The sequence below is a fragment of the Cryptotermes secundus genome, unplaced genomic scaffold (genome assembly GCF_002891405.2).
Source record: "Cryptotermes secundus unplaced genomic scaffold, Csec_1.0 scaffold1679, whole genome shotgun sequence".
Lineage (NCBI taxonomy): Eukaryota > Metazoa > Arthropoda > Insecta > Blattodea > Kalotermitidae > Cryptotermes > Cryptotermes secundus.
This window is the reverse complement of record NW_019743676.1, coordinates 156,870-180,028: the sequence shown is the minus strand read 5'-3', so window position 1 is coordinate 180,028 and position 23,159 is coordinate 156,870. Positions and strand designations below refer to the sequence as shown.

The following is a 23,159-nucleotide window of genomic DNA, read 5'->3' as shown; positions in this document are numbered from 1 at the left end:
CAAAGTTAGTGCCAACTTTAGTGGATAGAGGGTGTCGCATGATCAGTGCAACAAATCCCCACAGCCATTAATGTCAGAGTTCTAGATTGGAGCCACTATTTCCTTGAAACAGCTCCTCAATTATCCCCACAAGGCTAAGTGGACCCTGTTCAAGACCCACTACTTCTCAGAAAATTTGGTAGCGCCGGGATACGAACCCTGGACCTCTGGATCTATAGCCAGGAACTATGACCACTAGAACACAGAGGTAGGTCCCATGTTTACTAATACTTTTGTTAACTTGGTTTTCGTTGTAACCAAATTTGTACACTTCAGCTCCAATTCCAGGATTCTGGAAAATGATCACACAAATACATTTTTCCAGTTTTATTGCCACTGTAATCTCATTCATACACCAATAACAGACATATGCTAGGCATATACCAGGTCATGAACCATTGTGGGTAGCAGAAGACATACACAGAACTGGGTGGCAAATATGGACACACCTGAAGAAGCTTTTCGAATATTCCTGGTCAAAAAGAAAATCCGACAAAATTATGGAAGATCAAAATCCCAACATCAGGAATACATTTCACTTTTAAACAACACTGTATTTGATATATATTTATATGCCAAAGCTAAAATGACCAGACTGCCTAATAACAAACAAGAATATACGTAAATGCAAAGTGAATATACAATTTTATTTATAGCTAACATCTACCCAAAATAAGAAACAGACTTGTTCACAAACATGCTGATACAACTATGGCCCATAAATTGGTCAGCACAGATCACTGTTGTTGACTTCATGTAAATACTGAACATGACTTTATGGAGGAGAGAAATCCTGTTTGCCAGTTACAGCTGAAACAATCAACACTGACTGTTCATAGGCCAGACATATAACACATGTAGCAATGTGATGATTCAGGAGCTGATAAATCCGATCTGGTTCGTCAGGTTCATAACATGTCTACAGTTGATGTCCAGCATCATGGCGATCACTCGCCCCTCCATCTTACGAAACTGCAGAGGCAGCAAATGGAATGTACACATACAGTTACACCTTCCTTCCCCCAAATTTAACAATATCAATGGAAACAAATGTACTATCTAATTTCTATGTTGCATATTTTACAACTACAGCCGAGTTTTATTATTAGTATCTTTATATATTTCTTTATTTATTTATTTACCTACAATTATTTTCACAGTCACACTCAAAGCTAGACACCACAGACACTAACACACGTTGTTGCCTCCTCGTCTGTAGCGAACGGTGATTCGGCGGAAATCTCCTCACTCCAGACAGAACACAAGACATGATGTGACAGATACAGTATACACAGATTCATTCAAGCTATGTTCGTATGCCATTCTTCAAAAGAGATGTGTTGTTCAAAATTCAACATCATAATTAGTACCCTTAAATACAAACATACAACTTATGTAGAGCTGCATGGATCCTAAAACACGGCAATATGCACAAACACTATTTTATGCTGAGAAGAAAGCAGTCTTCTGGGATTTGGCACCGTGTACATGTGGTGTTAACCAAAACGTCGGTTAACACCACATATACACGGTGCCATATTCCAGAAGACTGCTTTCTTCATAGTCACTGCCGTGAAAGCCTCAAATGTTATACTACTTTATGCTGCTCAACTTTCGATTAACACACATCTTTGAATGGGAACATATGCTTGCATAAAACATCCAGTTTTTGTTAAAAAAAATGGTGCTACTTTCCATTAAAGTGCCAAATGAACTAGGCTATGATAATTATTTTACAGGTGAGGATGTTGGCCTTGGAAGTCAACTCATATTGAGAACTACAGACACGATCCATCACGTCAAGATGACTTCCACCCGCTGCCAACAAATCTTTCTTACATGTGAATGATGGGAACTCTTTTAAACAGTTTATTTCGTGTACAGGTAGATGGCAACAATGAGTCCATAAAGACCCAACACCTCAGCAAAAATGAGGATCAGAATCATTCCTACGAAGAGACGTGGCTGTTGGGCTGTGCCTCGAACACCGGCATCACCAACGATACCTATGGCAAATCCAGCAGCCAACCCACTGAATCCTACAGCCAGCCCTGCACCCAGATGGACAAATCCCCTGAAAGCAAGCATAACAATCAGTCACATTTAATGCCAAAATTCTATTTAAATGTGCAAATATTAGAAGATGACTGGATAAAAGTGTAACCTATTCCAAGATTCTAACCATCTAAGTTAATCCCAGTCATGGTTGCCAACCCTGAGATTCCTGCACCAGCAAAAGTAATGAAGTAAAGCATAACCAAGCAGCACAAGAGTCATGCTTCTGATCGAACATGAATATTAATGGGGCAGCTCACTTACTTGAAGAGAGAGTACTTGTCAGGTTCTTCAAGAGCACCAGCTATCAGTACAGCCACCACAAGCCCATAGATGGCAAGAATACCTGCCATGACTACAGGAATGATGGACTTCATGATAAGTTCTGGCCTCATCACCGACATGGCAGCAATACCGGTCCCTGATTTGGCTGTGCCATATGCCGCACCCAGGGCTAAAACACATTCAAAATATGTACCCTATAACTCTCAACCTAATATATGTAGGATCTGAGTTTTTCACAGTGGTGTTCATGAAGAGTTCTATCTTCTGGGACATTAATCTGCATAGTTCATTGAAAGGCAACCCATGTTTCAGCCGAAAATTACCTCCACCTTCAGGATTGAAGAATAAGCTGAGCTCTAGTTGCTAGTTCTTGCATGACAATTTCATGCTTACCTTAATTTCTTGACCATGCAGATGGAGGTGGCACATTCCTCTGAAATGTTGGATGATTTTCAACAAATTACACTGCATTACATCCCAGACAACAGAACCCTTTATACAAATATGGTTCATATAAAAATTTAACTGAACGGAGAACACATGAAGATATATATATTCCCTCTGCATTCTTGCAATATGTAAAACAGTCACAGACATTAAAGAAGTGTGCAAGTAATGTGGTACAGTTTCTGAATAAATCTTCATTCCCAGTTTTTCTTAATAACACGAGCAAACTTTTGATTTCTTAATTTGACAGTTATTCTTTCCACAAAGGTCTAGTTACTAAATACTTTAATACTGACATAGAAGCAACCACATCCTGTGTAAACAGTGGGCTCTGCTTCTACTGTACATGTATTCAAAGCAGCTACAACCAATTCTACATGAAAAGCCAATTTCCAGCACTATCATGTTTATGAATTTTATAACATTTCATACAACAATCTGCACAAATAATTTTTTTGATGTTGTAGAACTTTTGGGATATGGAGCTTGTAATATCTATTTTCTTCCTCAGACGAGCATTTCACAGGAAAGGCATAATGTGCGCTAAAAACCTATCCCATCCTATGCCCCACACAATAGTAGGGATGACAATAACCATGGAAAATCAGTTCCTTTGAGTGCGTACAGAATGATGCAGCTAATTTATCTATCACAACTTCAAACCATTCTGACATTACAGGAGTCTGTCCAGTCCAGCCGTTAACAGCAACCGGCTGCTTACACTTTACACCTGACCTACTTCATCACTCTTGAATCATTTTATAAGTATCTACATGTACGTATGCATGCGTGTACATATATTAATCCCCATGAAACACTGATATACAGGAAAAAGAATGGTAATTAGGATGACCCATTTTAGTGCCATTTGGCAACAGTTAACACTGCGACTGTGTACGCGACTTAATCTGGTGCGGTAATTAAATGCTGTGATGAGTTTCATAATTACATATATCTTTGGCTGGTCCCACATCTTACCCTCTAGGATCCACAGGTTACAGATACCAATTTACCTATGTGACCAATTCGAATTCTAGTCCCACAAATCCAATCAATAGATCTGTGAACTTTCACTCACCACTGAAAACGATTGCCGACGCGGCACCCATTACACCAAAGAAGGGCCCGTATACAGGATGTTCTTGATCAATCGGCATTTTAAAATTTGAGTATTTACAGACTCCTTATATCTCCCAGCAGAACAACTTTCATACACACACGCACACTCCTTAACGACTCGGCCCACTGTCAAATATGGCCTACACAAGTGTATGGGTCATGTGATGAGTAGAAATTTTCAGGTGTACATGTATTGTATGTCGAGTTCCTATTGGCTAACAGCTAGTACTGTGTAATTCAAAGACGAATAGAAATATCACTCTCAAACATAGTCTTGTGACGTCATACCATGCTCAGACTCGCTGAACAGCCGTATCTCTGGAACACTATTTTGTTTTAGGATTAATAATCAAGGCAAGAGAATTACATTAAAGTATTAAAAATTTAAGATTACAAAACTTAGAAAATTGCATATTTTACTGATGTTTGTATTTCCATAAGGCTAATATATGATTATGCATACTTAATTTAGAAGCAACATTCAGTAGGAGTTCATAAATTGTTTGAGCACAAGTGAGATAATTAAATGCAATTTATCGTTTTCAACAGTTAGTACAGTACAGTTAGTGTTAGTAACATGTCAATAGCCACGACTGTCAAGAAAATATCATAGCGAGTCTATAGTGCGTAGTATCATTGATCGAGTCGCATGTTCAAAGTTAATGAAGTTGAATATGTCAGAAGTACATCGGGTACACACGTGAATGTTGAATGAAATACTTCGAAGTTGGTTGCCTGTAGAATCTATCGCCGTTTGAATTATTTCGATGTTGGTTGCCTGTAATTTCTATCGTCGTTTGTTCATTTGACGCATGTTTATTTACATTTTGTTTTTAATATGGTTGTTTGCACGTGTGAATGTTACCAAAATTAATTTATTTATTGTGGTATTTTATCCCTATAAAAGATAATGAAATTCGCTTACAAGGTAAGTAAATGATGCAGCTTATAACATAGATGAATTACACTTTGAAAGTAGGAAAATTATTTTACATTTACATTTATTTTTCACTTCATGGATCCAATCATCTCTCCGTAGGGCTGGGTATAAAACATGTCACATATTGCAAACTAATGATGACTACATATTATTCGTCCTTGGTTCAATAAAATATATAATCATGCCTCACACAGATAGTATTAGGTATTTAGTAATAATACACTAATTTGCTCACCTCGCCGTGGTGAGTAGTGAGAGTAGGACAGTATCAGGCAGTGTGATTTAACAGTAGGCGCTGCTTAATGAGTTGGAATGTTCTTGTCAGTGTATCAGGTACACTGATTTTTCTTGTCAACATGGGCCATCATAAACGCAAGTACAAGGTAGTAGAAATTTAGCCACTTAACAGGTTTTATTCTTTGCTGAACTTCATTATGATCATGAAGCAGTCGCTAGTGTTGTCACGTTTTGTATTGGATTTTCTTTGCCGCGATGTTTTCCCTTCCTGAGCAAAAGTATAAACGCAACCCATAATGCAAAAATTAAACTCCTTTATCTTACAATTTAAACGCGTCATTAGTGTACCATAATTAGAAAATAACTGACTGAAAAAGTATTTCAAATACTGAAACTGATCCAGTTCCTAAGCTTGGGCATAGAGACAGAGTGTGCAGAAGCCATGCACATTCTTAACTTCAGAAATGAACCTTATGATCAAATACGTAACACTCCTGCTTTGTATTCGGGGGCCCCAGGTTCAGATCTCGGTCTGAAAACTGGCTTTACTTACTGAGGTTCTCGATCGCTTTGAGGAAAATTCTGTGATAGTATTTCACGTTAGGTAGTTGGTTGAGGCACTATGCTACAAGCCGGAAGGTCGCAGGATTGAATCCCAATGAGGTGGATTTTTTCAATATTCCTAATCCTTCCAGCTGCACTATGGCCCTGGGGTTGACTCAGCCTCTAACAGAAATGAGTACCAGAAATATTCTTGGGGGTAAAGGGGGACTGGCGTGTAAGTCTGACAACCTTACCGACATCTGTCAGCCGATTGTCTAGAGAAAATGTGGGAGCCTCAACATCTCACAACCCTATGGGCCACCTCAGCCTGTTACAGGGATACCTTTATTTTTACCCACTAATAAATGAGTAAGTACTGATTAATGCAAAGGAGTATGTAGGTGGAAGTTACTATGAGCCATGATGGCATGTTTTGATATTGTTTGCAGTTTTGTAATCTGTTTGGGACTGTGTACCGGAAGGGCAATCTCCTCTTCACTCCAGATGGGAACTCGGTCATCAGTCCTGTGGGGAACAGAATTGCAATTTATGATTTAAAGAAGTAAGAAGAAATGTTACAAGGATTTATATCACAGTATTCTGGTACATTTTATCTGAGTTGTGCAATGTTACAATTATGCTAAGGCCATATAAAGAAGTTCTCTGGATTATGGTGATCACAGTGTTTGAGGCTTCTGTCTATCTGTCCTCTATTATGTGTTACATGATTATCACTACCAACATTTGTGTTAACAGAATGCCTAAATATCTGGGGAAAATACAGGTCAGCATGCTGTAACAATCTTAAGGGGATGCCCAAGGGATTGATGCATGAAACTTCTTTCTGTGGCCTTAATATAGTTATCCTTTAATTTACAGATGAAAATAAGGTATTTAAAAATTTTGGTGAATATTTAATTATTCTGTATTAATTTTTTATTTCAGTGTCTTGTTGTCTTTTGTGCATAACTAACAAACCGACTCCATGAAACTGTATCCTTTGTGAAAAGCTGTCGGTTGATCAGATACTCAGCAATTTCCAAATATTTTATAGAACCAGAAGGTTCATTACTACGTTCACAAGGGCCCTCCACTGGTCCCTATCTTGACCCAGATGAATCCAGTCCATATCAGTCTATCTCTCTAAGATCCATTTTAATATTTTCATGCTCCAGGGGTGTGTGACTATAGATGGGGTATGGACTGCTGAATGGATTTATTGACCACTTGTATACACCACTCTGAACTACACTTTACAGATCACTGACACACACAGACTAGCATCTTCAGTCTATTACAGTCTCCACTAGTCATTTCCTAGCAATGGCTTCTTCCGAGGGGGATTCTTCAGCTTCCCGCGCTCAGGTCCTCTTGTTACAGCCGGCCATGCAGAACTCTTGTCAAAACTAACTGGGTCCCAGGCTGGTGGAGTCTTCTCTTCACAGGCCGACTTTCAACTGAACTGACAACTGAACTCTGTTACTCACCAACCAGCTACTTCCTTTCACTTCACTCAACTGAATTGAACTGAACTGCTAACAACTGGCTGCAGCTCAGCTGATGTCCTCGTTATATAACCTCAGAGCGGACCCAACAGAAAATGCCGCCTCCAGCAATCCTTCTATTTTTGTGTTGGCCGGTTGCCTAGCAATAGACTGGGTCGGTAAAAATGTAACGAGTGACCTCAAACAAATGTCTTTTAATAAGTGGATGATGGAAATGGAAAACATAGAAATATTTTCACATATCTGAAGTTTGCATGATTAATAAGACGGGCTTTGGTTTTGATGATCAAATTTATTGGACCCTTATACATCTGGTTACAACAGTTCACAAATCACTGCCTGACACGCTGTCAGTTATTCTTGGCTTCTCGTTACATAGTCTCAGGTCAAACCACAGCACAGAAAACACATCCATTGCCTAGCAATGGATATATGTGAACTCACATAGAAAACATCTCTTGCAACACTGGTTTTATTGTGGCATGCATGTATTGTGGCCTTGTTCACTGAGTTGTTCCCTAGCAGTGGGTCTAAATGTCAGAATATTTAAATTTAGGAAATAATTAATCTTAATTACAATTAAAATACAGTGTAGCAATTTTGATAAGTTGGATAGTTGTCTTAAGTATGGTCGAGTATGGCCGAAACGTGTAGCAGTTTTAATTTCCAGTTTGTAATCGTTAATCTTTAGTTTTTATTTTTAAAGAGTAGTTGTAAATAGAGTTTTATTTAAGACAGAAGTAAATGTGTATAAACCTATACAGACTTTACTATGCATTTCATTTAAATGCATATTAATCAGCCTAATCAGTTTCATGAGTACCCCAAACTCTATGAGAATGTTGTACAGTACTTCCTCCTAACTGAATAATAGGCTTTCTTGAAGTCTATGAATAGCTGATGTACTGTCTCATTGTACTCCCATTTGATCTCAGTTAGTGTCTGTCAAACAGAGTGCCATATTTTTTGCTATAAAATATATTATCATGAACGACGTGGTGGTACCCAGAGTGACAGAGAATAATTTGGAAAATGTGGCTGTACTCGTAAATTGGACTTTCCCTTTTTTTTTTTGCATTTCCTTAGTCATACAGGTCAGTAAGGTCGCCGGTTCAAGTCCCGATGAGGTCATTGGATTTTTTTCAGTTGACCTAATACTTCCAGCCACACTAGGCCCTGGGGTTTACTCAGCCTCTAACAGAAATGAGTACCCGACGTGTAAGGCTGACAACCTTACCACCATCTTTGAGCCAATTGTCTAGATAGTGTGGGACCCTCAACGTCTCCCAACCCTATGGGCCTTCATGGCCTGGTACAGGGTAGCTTTACTTGCTTTACATACTATGAATGATGTTGATGATGGTGGTAACGGGTTTTATTTTTTTTCTGTTACAGCAACAAATCTTCAACTCTCCCGGTTGAAGGCCGTTTTAATTACACGACCCTTGATTTATCACCAAATGGCTGCACCCTTATTGCAGTCAATGAAGGTGAGATGAACCTGTAATTGTTTGGTAAGATTCTTAATGTTAGAAGCAGCTCTTTAGTATAATGAAAGTGGCCTCTGAACCTAGCATAGAAATTGCTCTTCAGAGTTTACTTAGAAACTGACCTGTAGATGTAGCATAGACAGTCGTCAGTGTACCTAGGGTAAAAATTATGCAAACCTGGCACAGAAACTGTGGACCTACCATAAACTGTGCACACCTAACAGAAACTCTGTATGCCAAGCACAGAAACTGATCTACAGCTGTAACGTAGAAACTGGCATGTGGACCTGACATAGAACCTCACCTTCAGAATGAGCATAGAAACTTATTTGCAGAACTGTTAGAAATGGTTTGAAGAGCTAACATAGAAACTGACCTTATGATCACATATAAACTGGCCAGAAGATATAAAACAGGAACCGACAGCTTCTGTAAGCAAAGAATATCTTCTGCCCTGTTTTGTAATTTTTTCTCAGAAATTGGTCATGATCTTACGGTGTCATAGTGCTGGTAGGTAGATGTTCCTGTACTGAAGGAGCTTCTGTTCAATCTCATTACAGTTCAGGTAGCAATTTTCTTGGACAGAATAGCACCAATACTCAAGTTATCTGTGTCAGTTGTTGTTCTACCAATGCACAGCTTTCTTCCATCACCAGCACTGAGAAGCAACAGACCAGGCCAATGTGCATGGTCATCTGCGGTATCAATCACAGGAATGAGGTTTTGTTTACATGACCATATTCGATTGTGGAAGGAACTGTATGAGATTCAGGATGACAGGGTTTTGGACTTCCACAGAGAACACAACATTTTGGAAATCGGACCTTTTTCCATCCTCGGGTGAGGGGTGGAAGACACCTACTCTGTTGGGTCTGTTCGAAAGAGCTAACTTCAATCACTGGCCTCTGTATGACATGTTGAGGTCATCAGAGTGAATATAATGGTTGCATTCTTCTAGGGTTTGATACCGTGTAACCATGGGTAACCTCCGACAGGATTCCATGGTTTTCACACCCAAGAGGACTGTATTTATTGCTGTTAGTTATTAGCAGTTTCACATGCAACTTGCTTTTTAAAACCTTTTGAAGTTTTGAACACTAAAATCTTATCTACATCACTGGTGTATGCACATCACATATTTCAACCAACTTTGGTCATCTTCAGATGTCTCAAAAATTGCTGATGAAACGGCTCTGCTTCCATCCGTAAGTTCAGTCTTTGGGATATGCACTTGTCTGTGTGCACATATATTAGTATCTTGTATGAGTATTATGATTATGAAGCTCCCGTTTATGCATTTTTCTCCAGACTCATGTTACTTATTCTCTCTTTGATCCAGATATTCTTCCTAACTGTTTTTTCTTCCATCAAAGTATGTTGTTCCTTGGAATGGGAAACAAATTTCACAGATGTAAAACAATAGACAAAAACGTTTCATATGTTTGAACTTTAGTTCTTTAGGCTGAGACCAGAAGATAAAAGAAAACATTAGTAAANAAAATATACATTGTTGCACTTGACAGAAAATCTATTGACAATTAGTAAAACATTAGTGAGATAGGTGTGGGTGGTTGGTTGGTTTGTTTAGTTTCTCTAGCTTTTGGGTGAAAGGTTTTCAGTGTTTATGGTTTCCTGGGAACTGATGGCATGTAATCTGGTCGGTATGTACCAGTGTTTTGGAGGAACCTGCTGCCTTTACCTCCAGCGTTGCAAACTCTTCCAGACTGCATGGTGTCATGTCAGAGAAGACTGTAGTTGTAGTGATCACCACTGTGAGAGTTACAAGTTTAGTTATGGTTTCATATAACAAGGCATATGTGCCTGAAGTTTGTTTTGGTGCCAGTACAAACTGATTACCGTCTGTTTGCATGGTTTGTGTGGATTGTAAACACCAGATGTGTCACTGTGTTTCTGCATATTTCCAGAGGGTGAAGCCCATTTGATCAGCATGGTGAGTCAGAGGATAATCCACAAGTACCGTTTCAAGCGTCATGTTTCATGCCTGCGTTTTAGTCCAGATGGCAAGCACTTTGCAGCATGCAAGGATAACAGTGGTATGTAAGAGTACCAGCAAAACATCTGTTAAGTTTAATTTGGTACATGAAGATTGTCATATTTCTTTGTGGTTTGTTTAATCATGCTCTTACTATCTCGGACTATATAGCATCAAATAGTAGGATGAATTGTAAAGAATGTAGAAGGAAACAGTCATGGCCTTTTTTACGGGACTGTCTTGGCAATTGACTAGAGGGACAGAGGGAAACAGTGAAACATCTCAGTAAGGATAGTCAGTGTCCTAATCAAAATTGAACAGTTGAACCTTTCAGATACAAGTAAGAAGCATTACTGTGTGAGCCAACATGCTTGGTTAAGTTCCTTAGAAATCAGTCATTCAGACAATCGAAGGACAGTCATTGTCAGTAGTGTTTCCAGCATTTTTGATTATGTAGTGGTGACGTATGATATGAACCTGCAATACTGAGGGCATTGTTCCATGCAGAAGAGTTAATTCGCCATGGTACCTGTGATTGGAAAAGGCTGATGAAGGTTATGTTCTCAAGGAGTTCAGAACATTTGAAAAGGATGTGACATTCTTTGAGTTGTTTCTGTGGTATTTTAGCCTAATTCCCTTAATTTAAAAAAAAAAAATAAAAGAGGCTTAAGAGTTCATCTTGCTGCCTGTTTATTTGTGTGTATCCCTCTATTGCTAGGCAGTGGCTTGGTAAACATATTCCTGCAGCAATGGATACACATGCAACGATACTAAAACCATTGGATTAGGTGCTTTCTATATAGTCTGTATTGTATCAAATACTAATGAAAGTTAAAGTGGGTGATCAGTTCTGTGCAGAACTTCTGGTTAGTATTAGTCTAGAACAATAATTTGGAATCTATTTTTGAGCACTTTTATGAACATGAAGGAAAGAGATGCTTATTTCCAGCAGAATAAAACTACAGAACATGCCACAGAGGAATTCTGTTGTCTTTGTGAACTACATTCAGTGAAGAGGCAGTCAGTAAGTGTAACAGTGGTACTGGGTTTCTCAATCTGTCCATCATGTTAATATTTCAAACAGCACAACATTCCAGAAACCTGATCTTTGTCCATGTTCAGGCAAAAAGGTAGGGAATTATCTATGTGGTAGCTCAGTCACTGGTACAGTGATGAGATTTTTCAATTGAAACATCTGAGTATGCCCCTCCCCACCTTTCGATCTGCAGATTCTCAGTACCAGAAGATGGACAAAGGCTAGAAACCCAGCAATACCAAATGTGACATAATATCAGACAACCCCCTTACAGTTAGTTTGATCAGCATGAAGGTGTTTCAAGTCATATTGCCCAGATTTGGTGGAAACTTAAATCAGAGAGTTGATGGAAACAGCCTAGGCAAGTTAGAAACTTGGAAATGATGTCTGGACCACTAGTATCGTTGGCATGATGTTTTTCTCTCTCTGACAGCCACCATCTATCTTCCATAATGCCAATAAGGGGCTATAAAGTTTGAATCCCTTCTCTTTGTATGTGTCACTTAATTGTTGTGTGTTAACGTTTTCAAGCATTGTATGTTGCAGTTTTTGTCTTCAAGGCTCCAGGACCCCACAGTGGGGAATTCAACCCATTTATAATGGAACGAGTTTTCCATGGGGCATTTGATGAAATAACTTGCATGGATTGGTCTTCAGATTCAAGGTACACCTGTGTGACTGACACTTTGGTATGACATTATCTGTGGTGGCGTGGTGTTGAGTTGGGTTGGTAGAACGTTCAAGTGTGATTTGCTTTCTGGAGGGAATTTACATTACTTCCTCTAAGGTAGGACTAGGAGTTAATTGGAGGGGTTCTCTAGATGTCAGTAGGAGTTCCTTGGGTGAAATAATCCTGCAGAAATTTGGGAATTGGTTCTTTTTAACAGTTGGGTCTGATGTGGTTTAGCTCAGGAAGATTAGTAACTTCTCTAGGGTCATGTTGACAGTCTATGATTCAGTGATTAGGAGTTGATGAAATATACAGATCCATGCAGTGATTTACAACACAGGTTGAAGTACTTAATCAATCATTTATTATGTGAAGGTAAAGTTGTCCCTGTGCTTAATTAATTAAGCACTACACCATGAACACATATGGGGGAGTGGATATATAGATCACATTTTCTTGACCTCAGCACTAGTTGGCGGTAGCCAACGAGGGTCTGTCTATTGGACCCAACTGAGTAGGTTTTACCTGAAGGCGGGGACAGAATCCAGTCACTGAAACGTTGTTTTTTTTAAAAAAGAAGCAGGACAATTTTTTAAGAACAGACAAGATGATGGATAATGTCCAACAACATATTAATTGTAATAGCATAGTATGGTGAACAGGAAACAGTGTCCAGACTGTCTGTAGGGCCCAGCTAGCATCCTTTCTCCTTGGGAGTAAGCTGCTGGCACGCATAGCTAACCCCCTCTGTGTACTGTCAAGTATAAGAGTGCTTGGAGCTATATCTTCACTCTTGCAGCTTCATAGCAAGGTGATTGATTAAGCCCAGGGACTGCTATGACTTTTGCGGCTTGCCTTACCTCTTAATTAGTCTGATTTTGCTGTCACCATTAATGCAGTCTCTTAAACATTTGATTGTTGACTGATACATGTTAACCCTTTCTGTTCTGCCTATATACATATTATATGCTTTGGCATGTCCTTACCCAATATTATCTTAAGCTTCAGCATGGAAATGGTTGAGATTTTGTTATCCGGCAGGGTCCTGGCGGTTGGCTCAAAGGATATGAGCACGAAGCTCTACAGCCTTGAGAAGCTTGCCAACTTCAAGGTATATTCTTTGGGAAGCCATACAGACTGCATAGTGGCCTGCTTCTTTGAGAAGGGATCCCTAGATCTCACAACATTGAGCCGCAATGGACAGGTGTGCGTGTGGGAGTGCAGTATTGACATGGATTCACTCCAGCCATGGGAGCCACCTGTCAAGAAGAAGCGTGAGGAGACCCATAGTGACAGTGAAGATGATATAGACACCTCCAAAGCTGAGGAAAACCATGCAGTAGAAGAGGTAGCTGCAGGTACTATTTTTTTTATTGCTAGTGGGGTGGGACTAAGTCCCTTGTACTGCGGCCACTTCTGGCCTATTGTACCAGCCCCAGATGATAGGTGAGGCTGATTGTGGAGCAATTGGTGGAATGAAGATTGGCAGGGGAAACTGAAGTATTCAGAGAAAACCTATCCCAGTGCCACTTTGTCCACCACAGATCCCACTTGACCAGACCCAGGATCGAACCCGGGCCACTGCGGTGGGAATCCAGCGACTAACTGCTTGAGCTATGGCACGGCCTTAGCTGCAGGTAAGTTTACGTTCAAATAATGCTGTTATTGGAAGTACAGTCACAGCATTACAGATACTTCTAACAAGAGTGGTATTTGCCATTTAAAATGTAACAATTGCCCATTAAAGTACATAGAACGAACAGGCAGAAATTTTCATACATTTCATAGATATACTTCACCCCACTGCACAGGTCAGTAATGAACATGGATACGTTTTGTTGTTTATGAGTGCCTGATAATTATCATGAAGGACTGGAGCATGTAGCATGAAAATGTTATAATAAACTAAACTGATTTATTGACAGTTTGATTCTATCAGTTATTTATTGAAAGTATAAAGTTGTTTTGATCGACAGACATATTTACATATCAGTGGCAAATACAAGAGGCTGCCAAGTAGGTGAATGAAGCATTGATGGAGCTAATAGGTTACATTGTGCAACTTTTCTGCCTGCTAGCAGAGTCAACAAACAGTGACAAACTGTTCTACAGGCGCCTTGCACGACACTACTTATGTGACCTCATGAAAGAGGAGCGTGAGGTCAAGCTGACCTGTGCTGCGTACCACAAGGAGACACACATCCTCATCACTGGCTTCTCTAATGGATCATTCCTTGTGCACGAGCTTCCAGAGGTCAATCACATTCACTCACTGAGGTATTCATTTTGCTTGACAACTTAGCGGATTCTTCTTCTACAGAGACACAGTTTAGATGTTCTTTGAGGAATTCAAAATTTATGGATGTCAGAACTTCCTTTGTCTCTTGCTCTTCATTATTAGATATGTCCGCTTTGTGTCACTTATCTAACAACTAAGTTCCTCCTCAGTTTCCTTGCATGTTCTTCCTTCTTTCTCTGTGGCGTCTTTCCTAACTTCCTGTTTCCATTTTGATCTTGATTTTCTTCTTAGGCACTTTGCTTTTAATTTTACATAGGTATCAGATATTGTTTTTATGTGACTGTGTGAAAGATCACATGCTTGAAAATTTCATATTGTCAGTATTTGTATTTAAATGCTTTGCAGGATAACAGTGTGACATAACTGAGGATATTGAACATAGTGGTCTTCTGTGACGTAATGCCATGTAGCATGGTAGATGAGTAGTGATGTTTGGCGGGAATGTACTGCCTCTGTGACACTGTCATTGGAGACAGCAGATTGCTCTGAAACTTTGGTGCTTATCTACAAATCTGCAGACATCACATCGGAGGAGATAGCACTCGTCACATTCACTGCCTTGAGAATCTCAAATTTCACAGTTATTGTATGTTTTTCATTAAATCTCTTCTTCTTCTTTTCTCTCCACTGCATCTTACTCTTCTTTTGCAATTAACTGTTAATTATTCACAGTAATAGAAGCAAGAAGCAGTGCTATAATTAAAAACAATGAGTTATCCAAAAACCTAGAAGAATCCACCCTCCATACTGCATTGAACCACGAGAATAAGTTAATTATTATTTACTTGTCACTGAACATCAAGACAAATATCTTCCCGATAGAAGAAAGTCATGAAGGTCAAAGCATAGAGCAATAAAATCAATAATAAATCATAAAATAGAAACCTGCAACAGGGTTAGATGGTGTGTGCTTTACTGAAAGCCAATATAAAGCATCCCTGTTAAACACGGGGTGATAGACTCATAGAAGACCATGAATTGATATCCTGTAGCAGTTTAGAAATGGAAATAAAGAGTTCTGTCATCTGGGATTTAATGCCCCATTTACATCATTTGAAGTTAACTGACCTGTTCCACCGATACATCACTTGACATTCAGCGGACTACATGATCTTATATCCCAGATGATAGAACTCTTCATAACCATTATTGTGAGAACCTCAAATCCTACATAATGAAAATGAAACTTGGCAACAATGATCCACTGCTTGCCTGTCCACTCATCTGCCTGATGGATAGTTATTAATTCATAGCCTCTTCAGAATGAATCGGGTTGTATAAGTGAGGCCCTTGCAGTCAACTGTAATCAGTAACTAAGGGATTCTGAAGTTTTGTGATCCGCCCACGTGCGGATAATGCAAGAGTCTGTCACATTTTTCTACCTCTTTCTCCGCTTTTCTTCATCCTATATGTGTTGCTTTCCTTCCCAATGACAAAATGGGCCTTTCATTGATTCTCTTTTGATTTGCTCATGGCCCAAGTTGGGACCCTTCCTTCTCTTCCCATTTATAACTCAGCTTACTTCTGCCTTGAAGATGGAGGCATTGTGTTCCAGAAGAGTTGGTGCCTGTCTCTCAGACTACGTGATGTTACACCCCACAAGACCGTAATCCCAGTCATTTTTTGTGAGTTGGAAATTACAGCTCTGACAGTAGATGCAGTTTGGAATGCAGGCTTAAAATGTTGGAAATCAGTGTGGTCATTTTGCAGTCACCAGTTTCCACTGGTCTGCATCTACAAGTGGTAAAGTTTAAACAAGAACATGTGTCATAGCTTTTTATTGAACGTGTTTTCTCTCTTGATTTGCCCGTTTCAGTATCTCGGACCAGTGCATTTCATCCATAGCACTTAACAATACCGGAGACTGGGTTGCTCTGGGGTGTGTTGGTCTGGGGCAGTTGCTGGTATGGGAGTGGCAGAGTGAAACATACATCATGAAACAGCAGGGCCACTTCAACAATATGACATCCTTTGCTTACTCCTCAGATGGACAGTATATAGTCACTGGAGGGGAGGACGGCAAGGTGAGCCGATAACGACATTGTGCAGTCTTCAGTCAAAAATAACACAGTTTGAATTTACTTCACTTGAAATTTATACTTTAAATTAAATGGCTCTCATTTGTGTGAAGGATGTTTGCACCAAGAGCAGTTTTCAGAGATTATTATAATTACACGTATTAGAGATGGGATCCTGGGTTCGATTCCTGGCGCTACCAGATTTTCTGAGAAGTAGTGGGTCTGGAACGGGGTCCACTCAGCCTTGTGAGGATAATTGAAGAGCTATTTCAAGGAAATATTGGCTCTGATGTAGAAAACCGAGATTAACGATCATGGGGATTTGTTGCGCTGACCACGTGACACCCTCTATCTGTAAAAGTTGGCACCAACTTTGCCGACAAACGGCGGTTGCTCAGTCGGTATTGTTTGCTTGCAGACTACGGGCCGTGGAGTTTAGTTTTTTAAACCTGGGAACTGGTACCATGCGGTGTACGATCCTGACAGCAGTGATAATGGATCTTAAAGGTGTGCATCTCACTTTGAGCCATTTAATCTAAATTGAAAAGTACTCTCATAATGAGAACACACAGTACAGTTTTTTTAAAATTATTTTATCATTATATGTGAATCTGTGTAGATACACTTCTGAAATTTGGTGCAAGGCAAGTACCAACATTTCATGCAAGCCAGACTACACAGCGTCACATCCCAGAAGACTGTAATCTTAGTATTAATCATCATGAGAAACAAGAATACCATGTAGAATGAGCAGGTGTCAGTGTCTGCTTGAAGATATTACACATGTAATTTTTGATGTGCTGAATGTTAAAATTGTCTCTATTCACTGTCACAGGTGAAGCTTTGGAATACTAGCACAGGGTTCTGCTTTGTGACATTTCATGAGCACACGTCAAGCATCTCTGGTGTACAGTTTAGCCGCAACAGGAAGTTCATTGTCTCGGCATCTCGTGACGGCACAGTTAGGGCATATGATATGATGAGGTGAGCACATCAACTTATTCCTTCCTCTGCTCCTTCCGCTTGTCTTCAGCTTCTTGTCTTGCTCATTTTGTTCCAACCCTTTTCTGGATCATCTTGGCATATGAAAATCTTCTCCATTACCCCTGTCCTTATATTAAATTTTTTGCTCAACTTCGTTTATTCTCCCTCTTCTTTGTTGATTGTGTTTGAAATGTCTTGTCTAATGAACTTATGGTCAGTCACAGACATGACTGTGCTTCATGTGGCCACCATTTAACCAGTACAGTGACTGAGAAACAGTTCTTGTGCTGTATGGAACACTCAACACTTAGCGCTTGCAGTGTGAACAAGTTTGCAATTTATAGAATCATTTTGACTCTGTTGTCGAATTGGTTCCCTCATGAGTAAATGTCTGTACCGTAAAATAAGCAGATGTTGATGAGACACTACACTTGTGCCACTCTATGGACTGTAGGACAGGTGCTAGCTCAGTGATCTTTCTTATGCATGCACCAGGAATATTCTGTAAACGTTAATGAGTTTCGTGTATGGTTGCTACCATTTTGTTTTCCCATCTCCTGTCAGATATACAGCAAGTCTACAATAACTGTAGCTTTCTTTTCACATGTGAAGGAAGCCTACTGTCTCACAGTAAGAACTGAAAGTGATTCATAACAGGGTGCTGAGGAGAATATTTGGACCTAAGAGGGACGAAACAAAAGGGGGCTGGAGGAAACTGCATAATGAGGAGCTTTATTATTTGTGCCTCTTATAAAATATTATGATGCTAGATTAATCTGGATAAGGTAGGTGTGGCATGGATGAAATGGATAAAAAATTTTGGTTGACCACTAACCTGAAAGGGAGATGCCACTTGGAAGACCTGGAGATAGACGGCAGAATAATATTAGAACAAAAGTTTGAAAGCGAAGTTCTGGGAAGAAGTTATTGCTGCTATCCTTTGATACAGTATAGGCCACATAGGAAATGATGTGTCTAGCATGTGTTCGTTGCCATGGTAATGTTTACTGAGCCATTGCCTATCATCCACACCGTTACTCAGCAACAGTAAGGGTGGATCCACATACAGACACATGGGGAAAGTTGGCTAACAGCAGAGGAATTGTCAGAGGCAATGTTTTCTCTGCAGTCTGTCCCAAAGATGTAAAAATAGGACAACCCAAAAGTTGGAGAACCTGATTACTGAGCTGTTACCTAGTAATGACTCTCTCCATGGCATGTCTTTGAATTCACTATTCTGGCTTTCAAACGTAATGTTACACATCACATATGTGTTTATATGGTGTTGTAACGACTGTCTCTTCTGGCTTTCATGAGTTATACACAGACACACAGATAGCAAGATGATCTGATAAGCTTCCTTTTACGTAGGTTAGAAATAGGGTGTGGGTGTGTGTTTATTGGATTTGTCTGGCTCAGGTTAGGGACCACATGAACATTTTAATGAAGCTACAGGTTTCATAAAGACTGGTGAACATCCTGACTATCTGAGCGACTGTTAGCTTCTCAAGAGTTGGCTGCATGAACAGTTGACATTAAATGAAGGTTAATTTTCAGGTACCGTAACTTCCGCACATTTGCTTCCCCACGACCAGCTCAATTTGCCTGTGTGGCCATGGATTCAACAGGAGAGTTTGTGGCTGCAGGTGGCCATGATGTGTTCGAAATTTACTTGTGGTCTATGAAGATAGGCCGACTGTTGGAGGTATTCAGCTCTTGTTTGCTTATCTCTACAGATCTGAAACTTAGAAATTCATACAGGTCAGTCATCTCCAGTCCAGCAACCTCAAGACCAGATTGTAGCTGGACCAAACAGTTTTCTGAATGGTGGGTTGCTGCTACTACCAAAACACTGAGATAACCGATCATAACATAATATGCTAGTGTTGCTACAGTGAACAGGGCACAGTGTTTGCACTTAAAAGCGTTACAAAAGCCATCTCTGCTTGGTGGTCTCCTTGAAGCTGTATTAAGGGGCTGCCTGGCAAACTAAACTGATGCTGGACCACAGAAAGCTCCAACCAGTATTTTTAAATTTTCATTGTGATGTGGTTTAACATGTATTTTTACAGTTCATCTAGTCATCAGACAACCTCCACGGTGTAGTGTTGTTAGAGTAGGGTCTGAGTGATGTCCAAGAAACAGTACACTATTGAAATGCCAGAAATCCATTTGTATAATGAAGACGCAAAATGTTTGGGCCCGACTGTGCTACTGTCATGAAACTGGTGTGGGCCCAGGGGCTGCATACTTCAAGTGATTGATTTACTCTTGCTGCATGCAGAGAGGTTACCTCTTTATGAATTGGTACCAGAAATCACCACCCAAACTAAGTCACCCTCTGGAAATTACAGTGTTCTGGGATGTGAAGCTGTGTTGTTTGTTTGCTGTGTCCATCTTTGGGGTAAATTGAAGCAGTAGATTACTCAGAAACATTTTTATCCATCTACCTAACTACTGTGTCACATCCCTTAATACTGTAATCCTAATGTTTACTGTCTTCAGAACTTCACATTGCTAGGTTGAGCTTTCATCATTAACCCAGTCATTGTCACAGCATAAACATTAGTGCTTTTGCTAGGTGCTCCTGGCAGTTTGTTGGTGTCATATGGTCAGGTGATGAAAATGTAATGCTGCTGCCATCTCATGGCTGTCCCATATGAGGGAGTCCCACCAGCAGATGATGACAAGTTCTTGAAAGTTCAGCAGTGTGAGTAACAAACAAGATGGAAGACATCTTGATACACATGGCTGCCCTTGATTGGCTTGCCCCACCGAAACCTACTCACTAGAAATGCCAAGCTGCATGGGAGTGAATGCAGTTGCACATGCCAGCCTGTAATACGTAGATTGCCTTCGAACAGTCGTTTGTATAGCTAGAATGAAAGTCTGTTCTTTCCTACAAACATTGGTGTGTCACATTTGAAACAGCCTTATGACAGAAATGTTATACTGCGTGGTTAAGATCTACCTGATCTCTTCAGCTGTGGCAGTTTCAGTGCGCTGTGTCAAGGTGATCTAATTCGATCATGGCAGGTAAAGAGTGAACTACAAAGGAAATACATACATAGCATGAGTGATGGTTTTGTGGAATTTCTTATGAATGCTGATAGTAAGAGAGTATTAGAAATCCATTCACTAAATATCCCATGAATTTTTTATCTGTTATTGTGAACATACTTGACCTAACAGGGTTGCTGCGCTGCATAAGTGCCTAACAGTGAAAGGGTTAAGCTTTTGGTTTGTTTTGTTAGCAGAATAAATCATTTGGTGTCAGCAGGTTCTTATACAACTGTGGGTTATGAGTTTTGAGGATTGGGTAGGTGGTTCATACTTCCCTGTGACTGAGGAGAGCAGTGCGAACTTCTGATCTTCTGATACATGGCATCGCGTGACAGATCTGTCTTGTGCCTCTGACAGGTTTTGTTACAGAGGTTAATCATCAGACTCTTAACATGCTGATTAATTCATAAGTTTGTATAGTCTTCTGGCTTATGATATCATACAGTCTTTTAGTTACCAACGTTTTGGCAGAACATAATGCCTCCATCTTCAGTATAATATTGTATTGTCAAGATATGAGTGTGTTCCTCTGATACATTGGTACTCACCTACGAGACATCACCACCCAGAAAATCTCAGTTCATATTATTTAACCCTTACACTGCTGTGGTCAACATATGTCGATCTCTGAAAAACATGGCGTCCTTGCTGCGATCGACAAAACCTGTATTGCAAATTTAGAGTTTCAACTCTCAGGTTTCTTTGCACCAATCTCATTCAAACTTGGCGGGTGCATAGAGTTAACTATTGGGAACGTAATGAAGCATCATTCTTTTCAGTGGCTGGATTCTTCTGCCCTGTAGCTTAAGAAATGTAAAAGGTCGCATCTGCACAGTGAGGCACGTGCTCTGTGGTCATGAGGAGCAGGTATTTCACAGGACTAGTAAAAATGACTTCATATAGTGCACAGTGCTTTCCATAATATTTTTAAATAAAGTTGTGGACTTTGGTCAACATGAGACATAGTGATAAGACTAGGATAGTGAATTATGTACTTTTTTGGCCATCTTGGACAACCCTGATTTAAATGAATTTTTCCCCTGTGAAAAATACTGAATAATTTAACATTTTTGCAACTTCTGATGCCTCTTCCCTGTCTGAGGTAAGATTAGTTACATTTTATCACAAATTTTCATAATTTGCACTTAAATCATTTATAAAAGATTTATTCAAAAATAATTCCGCACAGAGGGTACTGAGAGTTAGTTAACATACTAGCAGTGAAAAAATTAATGACACTGTTTTAACTGCATCATCATCATCATTTATTTACATTCCATAAATCCACTACATATAGGATAAGGAATTAGTCATTGATAATACAAATAACACTACATAGAAATAACAATATAAGACTCATTACGTTATTCAGTACCATAATCACAGTTAATTATTGGAGTCAAATTTACAATCAAAGTATTCTTCCAAGGAATAAAACGAGTTCATCAACAAAAATCTTCTTAAAACAATTTTAAAATGTTTAACATCTTGAGCCAGGTTCCTTATATTAGGAGGAAGCCAATTAAAAACCTTAATTCCATGGTAATACACTCCTTTCTGAAATACAGTCAACTTACATGTAAGATAATGGAATTTATTATTATATCTTGTATTCCTATTATATAACTCAGAATTTAACTGAAATTGATCTTTATTATTAACTACAAACATTGCAAGAGAAAATATATACTGAGATTGAAGGGGTAAAATTTCCAGTTCCCTGAACAATTCCCTACATGAATCTCTGTTCCCAGAGTTCATTATAATTCTAATTGCCCTTTTTTGCGAACCTAAAGATATGAATACTATTAGGGGAATTACCCCCAAAAACCAAACCATAGGTCATAATTGAATGGAAGTAAGAAAGGTAAATCATTCTTAATGTACCCTGAGACATGTAAGATTTTAGGGCTCTAATCGCGTAACATGTGGAGCCCAGTCTAGACATTAACCAATCCACATGTCCATTCCAAGACAATGTGTTATCAATAATAAGCCCCAGAAACTTAATATTTGTAGTGCTAACAATCCGATCATCATCATCCTCAATATGAATATCCATTGGCTGGCGGTTCTTAGTCAGAAATTCGATAAAATGTGTTTTCTCAAAATTTAATGACAATAAATTATCTTGAAACCAGTCATTTATGTTTTTAAATATTAAAGAAGCCTTGAATTCATTATCAGCAGACCTAGGGTTAGTAATGACTATGCTAGTATCATCAGCAAAAATAATGGGTTTGGACTTGTTCGATATGATATAGGGCAAGTCATTTATATACAACAAAAACAACAAAGGACCCAGAATTGAACCTTGGGGGACTCCATTTTTAATTTCCCCCCATTCTGAGTACCTCAGACCGTTATTCACAACAACTCTCTGATGCCTATCAGCAAGGTACGACTTAATCAAAGCACCAGCCTTATCAGCCACGC

General features: G+C 39.4%; 2 protein-coding genes across 3 annotated transcripts in view; one reads left to right on the top strand and one right to left on the bottom strand.

Moving 5' to 3' along the window:
• Nucleotides 1-351: 351 nt before the first annotated feature.
• Nucleotides 352-4,118, bottom strand: LOC111874274 (V-type proton ATPase 16 kDa proteolipid subunit). Its single transcript, XM_023869635.1, has 3 exons — nt 3,905-4,118; nt 2,359-2,548; nt 352-2,113 (listed from the first exon to the last, which is right to left on the bottom strand). The coding sequence occupies exons 1-3, from the start codon at nt 3,981-3,983 to the stop codon at nt 1,909-1,911; spliced, it is 474 nt and encodes a 157-aa protein (XP_023725403.1). The 5' UTR covers nt 3,984-4,118; the 3' UTR covers nt 352-1,908.
• A 639-nt stretch (nt 4,119-4,757) lies between these two features.
• The window catches only part of LOC111874273 (periodic tryptophan protein 2 homolog), a 29,659-nt gene continuing 11,257 nt past the window's right edge, over nt 4,758-23,159 (top strand). The window contains exons 1-10 of one of the 2 annotated variants that reach the window (XM_023869634.2): nt 4,758-4,873; nt 6,115-6,227; nt 8,566-8,660; nt 10,586-10,714; nt 12,236-12,353; nt 13,401-13,717; nt 14,441-14,636; nt 16,475-16,682; nt 17,512-17,660; nt 19,218-19,365. In XM_023869634.2, coding sequence (XP_023725402.1) covers nt 4,856-4,873; nt 6,115-6,227; nt 8,566-8,660; nt 10,586-10,714; nt 12,236-12,353; nt 13,401-13,717; nt 14,441-14,636; nt 16,475-16,682; nt 17,512-17,660; nt 19,218-19,365 — 1,491 coding nt within the window. In that variant the 5' untranslated portion in view covers nt 4,758-4,855. Of the gene's footprint in view, nt 4,874-6,114; nt 6,228-8,565; nt 8,661-10,585; nt 10,715-12,235; nt 12,354-13,400; nt 13,718-14,437; nt 14,637-16,474; nt 16,683-17,511; nt 17,661-19,217; nt 19,366-23,159 lie in introns of both variants that reach the window. The other variant, XM_023869633.2, reaches the window with a different exon arrangement.